The 8,273-nt window shown below is 36.7% G+C and overlaps 1 protein-coding gene across 2 annotated transcripts; it reads right to left on the bottom strand.

Moving 5' to 3' along the window:
• Positions 1–1,613: 1,613 nt before the first annotated feature.
• On the bottom strand, positions 1,614–7,276 carry LOC306853292 (voltage-gated monoatomic cation channel TMEM109-like). 2 transcript variants are annotated; one of them, XM_079390590.1, is made up of 4 exons: positions 6,663–7,235; positions 6,000–6,059; positions 4,015–4,117; positions 1,615–2,248 (listed from the first exon to the last, which is right to left on the bottom strand). In XM_079390590.1, the coding sequence occupies exons 1-4, from the start codon at positions 6,861–6,863 to the stop codon at positions 1,890–1,892; spliced, it is 723 nt and encodes a 240-aa protein (XP_079246716.1). In that variant the 5' UTR covers positions 6,864–7,235; the 3' UTR covers positions 1,615–1,889. The 2 variants fall into 2 exon arrangements, with proteins under 2 accessions (XP_079246717.1, XP_079246716.1); XM_079390591.1 differs by lacking the exon at positions 6,000–6,059 and having other exon boundaries at positions 1,614–2,248; positions 6,663–7,276.
• Between the last annotated feature and the right edge of the window lie 997 nt (positions 7,277–8,273).

Here is an 8,273-nt window from a genome sequence, read left to right as displayed (position 1 = left end):
CTCAAGCCCAAACCGTCCAACTGACGTCATCAGAGAAGGCAGAGGAGGTGCATTTTCAAATTTGGATACATTTTTTTGTGGATTGACTTGCACAGAAAGAGCATTCTAAAAAATAGATAGTTTAGAACACTGGCTGGTTGCTAATAAATTGATTTTGGTTTAGAATGTTTTAGAATGATTTAGAATGCTTGTTAACAAATGTAGCAAAATATGTACTTTAAAGTCTTTTTGTGACATTATTACAGTGCACTTAAGTGTGTTAAGTTTACTCTTTTTAGGTACACTTATAGGACATTTCAATTCATTAAATGTATGTTATTTTAAGATATACTTTTAAGATTTAAGTAAACTACATGAGCACATTCAGTACAGAGCACAACTATATCTAATACAGTTTGTCTAATAACAGATGAGGTTGGAGTACATTAATATACATACAGACTTTATTAAAGAATTTGCTGATTTACTATCTGAGTTAGTGCTGGCCGCAGATAAAGTCCTAATTGTTGGTGATTTTAATATCCATGTTGATAATGAAAAAGATTCGTTGGGATCAGCATTTATAGACATTCTAAACTCTATTGGTGTTAAACAACCCGAGTATGAATTATTCCTAAGGGGACTGTCTTTCTTGAGACTTCTGAAGCTGAAACACTGATTGATTGATTATACATTTCCATAAGCTGTACTGTATACTTCACGTCCGCTGCGATCTCAATACTCTGGCCATTTGATAATACCTAGAATATCAAAATCAACTGCTGGCGGGAGATCGTTTTCCTATTTAGCGCCCAAACTTTGGAACAATCTTCCTAACGCTGTTCGGGAAGCAAACACACTCTGCCAGTTTAAATCTAGATTAAAGACCCATCTCTTTAACCTGGATTACATATATACACTATTGCATTTCTATAATTCAAATCCGTTAAAGGATTGTTAGACTGCATTAATTAGGTCAACCGGAACCGGGAACACTTCTCAAAACACCTGATGTACTTGTTACATTGTTAGAAGAATGATATACGCTAATATTAGTCTGTTTCTTTCTTATTCCGAGGTCACCATAGCCACCCGGATCCAGTCCGTAGCCAGATCAGATGGTGGATCAGCACCTAGAGATGACCTCTACAGCCCTGAACATCAGCAGAGACCAGGACAACTAGATGAGCCCCAGAGACAGATCCCAGTGAAGACCCTGTCTCCTAGACGACCATCGGGACAAGACCACAGGAACCAGATGAGTCCTTTGCACAATCTGACTCTGCTTTATCTTAGACTTAAACTGCTGATTTTGTCTGGCCAGAGGAGAATGACACTATTTCGACACACTATTTCCCCGTCTAAATACTGTAAAGCTGATATAAAGCCACCCTACTTTATATCAAGCTGATGTAAAGCTGCTTTGACACAATTTGCATTGTTAAAAGTGCTATACAAAATAATAGTGACATATATGTCTAGTCCAGTCAGTGTATTTCCATACACACATATCTATGTTTCCTTAATCACTGTTTTCATCCTGTTGTTTTGTATTGTTACTGTTATTGCAAGTGTGAGCAGCTGAACTTAAATCGTGTTCATGCAATGACAGTCACAAAAAAACAGGCAACATGAAACAATCAAGGAAAACTTTAATGGTAGCACATTAAAATTCACAGAGTTGTAGGATGAAGTTTTTTCTTCTTGCTTTACATTTTATTGAAAACAATATGGGAGTAGTCTCCGTGGCCCAATGAATTATGAAATATATTCAAAACAAGAAAGAACTGGCACAATCAGATATAAATACTCCTAAGGCTGTTGTGAGTTGCATAAAACACTTCAGATGTTACCCCTGAGTCCTCATCTCCCAGTTATCATGAGTCCGTATCCTTGTTTTGAGCTGCTCGTTACTGTTTTTTCTTCTTTTCCAGGCCTTTGACTTGTCCCTCCAGTCTGCCGATTCGGCTTTCTAGATTGCCTCCTGTCCCACCGCCGCTGCTCGTAGCGACTCCAAACACAGCACAGATGAGCACTAGTAGAGTCAGTCTCATTGTAGTGATTTCAGTGGGGGCGGCGGGGTCACCGACGATCCGCACAAACAGCCACAGCACTACGACCACTTTAATCAGCCAAAACGTTCGCCTTACTAGCCCCACGGTGACTCGCAGCAGCAAGGACAGGAGCCAGTATCCAATCAGAGCCAGCAAAGCCCACTTGGTCACAGCAGACACGCCCTCGGCAGTGAAATGAGGCACTGATATCGACTCTTTGAATATGACACAGACAGAAAGAAAAAGAACAGATGTTAATTGGGTGTAGCAGTTTCTAAGGTGTTTAAAGTGGTTGCTAAAGGGAGGGGTTGGTTATTGTTTTGGGTGGTTCTTGGCTAGGGTGCAAGTCTATTGCATTTTTTGCCCCATTTTATCATCTGCTGTATAAAAATTAAAGTTAGTTCACCCAAAAATGTAAATTAGCCCATGACTTACTCACCCTCAAGGCATCTTAGGTGTTTATGACTTTCTTCTTTGAGACGAATCCAATCGGAGTTATATTAAATAAAGGTCATGGCTCTTTCAAACTTTATAAATGGCAGTAGGCGGGTGTTTTTTCTTTAAACAGTCCAAAAGAAGTGCAATAAAGCACATCCATCCATAATAAACAGTGCCTCACACGGCTCCAGGCAGTGAATAAAGGCCTCCTGTGGCGAATCCATGCTTTTTTGTAAGAAAACTATCCATATTTAAAATATTCATATTTATCCATATATATATATATATTTTAAATAACTCCAATTGGATTCGTCTGAAAGAAGAAAGTCATATACACCCAGGATGTCTTGAGGGTGAGTAAAGTGAACTAACCCTTTAAAACCTGAACAGAATGATATAGCAACATCCACACCAACAAAACGTAATGTTATGTTTATGATTAGCTTAAAATGCTCAATCTCTTTAAAGTCAAATGGGTTATGATTTGCTTTGAATATCTGTGTCTCAATTCAGAGGCTGCATCCTTCGAAGGGTGGATTCAAAGACCTGATATGTCACAGGGGCTGTCCCAATTCGAAGGCTCCTTCAAACACAACCTTGAAATGCGTCCTACAACTGATGGATCCTTCACACCCCAGACCATCCCAAGATTCACTGCACGCTGGTGATGGCAGCATTTTTTTTTTTTTTTTACAGAAAATTACACTTTAAAATGTAAGTATTGGGTTTCAACTTTTTAATGATAATGTTACCAAAAAACTAAAAAAACTAAAAATGTTGACATTTCTTACAAAGATGCCATTTTATAGATAGTTCATGCTATTTATTATGTACATAAATGGACCAAGGTGAACATATTTAGACAGGTTGTTAACCAAGACTTTAAAAAAAGTACAGTAAAATTCTCTTATGAAAATAACCATGGTTTTACTACAGAGAATACCATGGTTGTTGTAGTTAAACATTATTAACCATGGTTTTGCTACACTAACAATAGTTTAACCATGGTATTTCTAGTAAAACTGTGGTTATACAAATGATAATCAATCAACCAAAAAAACACACATGGTTACTGCACTTTTACTATAATAAAACCATGGCTAATTTTTGTAAACGTTACTACAACGATATAATTTATGTGTTGTTATTGTTAAAGCGGTGAACTTCCCTAATCTCATAGATTAAAACGATTATTAAAACTTTAGAGTTATATTTATCGTCACTGGTGTGAAGAGGCTTTTAGATTTGGGGTTTAGGATCCACTAATATACTGATGAGTGCTAGAACTGCATGTTCTGTATATGGGCCCATATGTTTCTGAGATGAAATTCTCCTAATACTGTTGTTTGGACATTCCACACATGCTAAGCCACACAGTCATTTATGTCAGCATTACGAGGCCCACAGGCTGCAGTAACAGTAAGCTTGAGCTCGGCAAAAAATGGGAACCCTTCATGTGGCTTTACACTGCATTCATATTTAAGTTAAACTTTTTTAAGATTTTAGATTTAGATCTAGACACCTAGAGACGACCTTTACTCACCGTTGACTCCTGTAGCTCTGAGAATCTCCGATACATACACAGCAATGACATTCAGTCCACTGGCAGCCCCTTCAGCAACAAACTTCAGCAACATTTCGACAAACTAAAGAAAAAAATGAAGAAAAAGAGAAGTAGATTCCAGAACCTGTCTATGTAGTGCACATTGTTTTTCTTCCAGAGGGCAGTCTTTATCTGAACTCAACTCATAGATCACTGGCCATAGCTGATCATTAACTGACTGACAGAATGACACAATGCACATCTGATTTAATTATAGCAATGTTTCGGGGTTCAAATGCCGTTGGTTGCAAAAATCGTGCTTTCATTAATGCACTAACAATGTATATCTATACAGGGCACAACACTGTAACATAACAGTTAGGTATTTAGTAAGTGGACTCACAGACAGCAAGGAAAAAATTAATAAATTATAAAATGCAATTATATGATCATACATAGCAAAAAAGTAAAAAATAAAAATAGGTATATCAGTTTTTAAAAGGGCGGAATAAACATTTCCTTTGTCTTTTGATCGAAGAAAAAGTGAAACGTTTTTTTCTAGATATTTCTGATATTTTAACAAAACTGCTTCACAATTAATATTTTTCTGAGAAATATTTTTTTTTTTTGGCAAACTGCTAATATTAGGACATTTGTACCACCCTGACATTTTTTTCCTTTATACTCCCCCCAAAAAATATAATAATTCAATTAAAAGTTATATCATAAAAGTCATTGTGTACAAATTGCACTTTTAATGTATTTTTGGAATGATTAAAAATGAGTGTCATGTTACTGACTCTAATACAATATTTGTCTCAGTTTATTACACGTTAGGCTGGTAAATCACATTTCCACTGTTGCTTTTACATTTAAAGTAGTTACACTTCAGTTTAGCCAATATCAAATTAATCATGTTGTACGGAGCCCCGCACATGACATGCAAGAAAAAATTTAATAAATCGTCCACATGATTTACTAATTCGTTCCTCGACGTGTGCACGATTTAGCAAATCGAGGGAAGGAATTAGTAAATCGTGCACATGATTTAGCCTACTATTTGTTTTCCTGCATGTCATGTGTGGGGCTCCGTAATTTTGAATAATGTTGGGTATATGCATTTCCTTGTAATAATAGTCAGTTTTAATGTGGTAGCCTACTTCATTATTCATCTCTTGATTTTTACTATAAAATCTGGGTTCTGAAGCAGAACAGTTTAGAACAGCTTAAGACAACAAAGTGGACAACTCAAATAATGGCTCAAATAACACATTATTGTATGGAACAATCAATGTAAGACGTCTGAGATGTGCATTTCACATTCCTTCCAGGATAGTGCATAAAACATGATTTTTTACATGAGTTGAAATTACTTTCTGAAAAAAAAGCATGCAAGTTACACAGAGCTATACTTGTACTGAACCTGAAACATTATTTTTAAAGAGTGAGAACATTTCAGGTGACTTGAGATCAAGATTGATTTGTGAACATTCAAATATTGTATTGTGTAAGAGCACATCACAACACAAATAGAGCTATGTGTGTGTGTGTGTGTGTGTGTGTGTGTGTGTGTGCAAGCAAAGCTGCCAGAATGACAGCTGGGCATCCAGCTTAACTTTACCACTCACAGCATGCACAGCTATCACACATACATTACTTGTGATCAAAGACTCTGAGACACCCTCTATGGAAGAAGGTCACCTTATTTGGCGACGGACGGACACAAACAAGCAGAAACAGTGTGCATGACTTCATAAAGGAAGTCAATAAGAAGATAATCACTATACAAAGCAGCATTGTTTGCCATTCTGGGCGTGAGCCACTAAGCACTTGCACACCTGTTCTGGCATTTTTCCACAGTAGCAGTTGTCGCTTTCACACAGACAGTAACACACAAGGATGAGCTTGTGCGTGTCAAAACAAGTGCACAAATCAGTCTGTGTGACTGCTCTGACATGAGCTCTGACACTTTTACTGGTTCTTACCATTGCAACAGAATAGATGTTCTCTGGGCCAAACACTGAGTCAAGGTACAACACAGCATTCTGGGTCAAAGAGAGGCGAGGGGCGGTTGGGTGAGGGGACGTGAGCAGAGGAAATTAGGCCAAAGGATGAGTGGAGGAGAGGAAAGGGTTAAAAGAGGGGCAACAAGATTAACAAGGGGCAACATGAGAGAGGGATAAAAGTGGGGAGAGAAATGTGAATAGCACATACCACAATAAGCATTCATTAGGGAATAAGAGAATTAAAGGTGCAGTAATCAGAGTATTTATAAAAGTAAACCATCATGAACGAGATCTCTTCAAAATCTCAATTGTTTCGTCTAGATGTCTTTGTTTTGCATGAAGTCTCATGCTTCTCAGATGTTTCTCCTCTAGAGTTTCAGTGTCCCAGTTCTGCAATCATGATTTCAATATCAACTCATTAGATTTTATTTATACTCAGCAAACCTTGCATTTTTGTGTTTTCCTTAGGAGAAACATCTGAGGCAAAGTTGATACTTCAATGAAAAATAATCAAGTCCTCTGTTAAATAAGCAAACTATGGAAGAGCAACCTCAATGGGATATTTGTGAACAAATATGAGCAATATATTCCTGTGGGAAGTGAAAAATGAGATAATTTCACAAATAACAACAAAATTATTACCTCAATGCAAATCTCAATCACATGGGTGCCAACAATAGACTCCACGTATTTTCTCAACCCGTCCAGAGGCTCCAGAATAACAGAGCCCAAATCATAAGAGCCTTCAGCAAACCCATGACACAAGACCGACCGAAACAGCACCAAAAACACAAAGAAAAGCAGCTTTCCCGAACTTCTCGAGGCAACGTTGTGAACAGACATCCTTAATAAGTTCAGGCTTGTCGATAAACAATAAAGCAAACAAAAACCCAACTGAACAAATACGCTGAGCTCCTCATATAGAGGCTAAAACTAAAATTAAGTTCTCAAAGACAGTCGCTTCGAGCACGCGCGCTTGCCAAGGACACTTAAAAATAGCGCCTATACTGTATATGGTATCGTGCAACAAAGCGGCAAGTCGATAAAGATAAAATAAGATACAGTTTAATTTAGAAATAATCTAAAGCAAAAAAAATTTAGCTTTTTAAAAGTCTATTTTTTGCGTTTATTGAGCGAGTATCCGAGCTTCATCCAGTTTGTGAGGATCTGTGGATGTTAAAGGTGTCTGAGGAGCTCCGGGCTGCCCAATGGAGGAAAGTTTGGAAACGGCTGTTTGACTAAAGACATAAGGTTATGCCTCCGCCTCCTGTGCTGCTGGGACGACGCCCGAGGTGCATCTGCACGCCGGGACATGTGCTTCTTACTGAGCTTCCTTTAGCAGACACACAGACTTACTGAAGACCAAACATGAGGATATACATTAACTTTAGTGAGTTAAAAGCCTATATTAAAATGCATTGCACAACATTATCACACTCACACAATTATTAGATTTGGTAACACTTAATGTTCTTATTGTTTGGGTAAGTTAGGCCTACTCTAAAAAGTAATTAATTATCTTTAACATGTAATTGGATTACTGCACTTATACTGTCTCTTAAAAAAGTAGGCCTATTGTATTGCATCTTACTACTTATACTTTTGGTAACACTATTTTACAGTGTCCTTGTTACACCTTACATGTACTTACTATTATCATAGCAATAAATCATGCATAATTCCATGCAAGCCTAATCCTAACCATATAATAAGTACATGTAGTTAATTAATATTACTCAGTACTAAAGTGTAACTTTACTTTCTAAATTCTATATCAACCTAATCTGAATAATACATGGATTGACATGTAACTGCTCTTTTAATTCATTAAAATAAATTAAATAAAAAGTAGCATAAATTATTTAAAGGGTAAGGCTAGACTTAAAAACATACATTTTAAATTTAACTTAGATTTTGTTAAATACACTATTGTTTTATATAGAATTGTTCTATTAATGCAATTAGATCAGAAGTAACTAATTAAATTGCAGAAAAATGAAGTGTAATCCCTTACTTTTTCATTACACCCAACATTGGTAATAATTAGCATGCAACTAACCCCAAGTAAAACCTAACCCCTAAGTTTGTTAATTATTAACATGTTGCAGGTTTAACCCCCACATGGGCTGATTTATAAACTATCACCATTGCATAAAATGCTTAATCTAACATAAATCCAGAAGAATATACTATAAAAAATTGTTTGAGCATCAGCTAAATAACATAGTGTCAACTTAAATAAAGCATAAAGAA

Source organism: Barbus barbus, assembly GCF_936440315.1.
Source record: "Barbus barbus genome assembly, chromosome: 33".
Taxonomy (NCBI): domain Eukaryota; kingdom Metazoa; phylum Chordata; class Actinopteri; order Cypriniformes; family Cyprinidae; genus Barbus; species Barbus barbus.
This window is presented reverse-complemented; position numbering and strand designations above follow the sequence as displayed.

Excerpts from the sequence above, each read along its gene's own strand:
- LOC306853292 (XM_079390590.1), bottom strand. The coding sequence starts at position 6,863 with ATGTCTGTTCACAACGTTGCCTCGAGAAGTTCGGGAAAGCTGCTTTTC. Across the intron at positions 6,060-6,662 it reads TGATTGAGATTTGCATTGAG|AATGCTGTGTTGTACCTTGA; the intron begins GTAATAATTTTG and ends TCTTTGACCCAG. Across the intron at positions 2,249-4,014 it reads CAGAGCTACAGGAGTCAACG|AGTCGATATCAGTGCCTCAT; the intron begins GTGAGTAAAGGT and ends TCATATTCAAAG.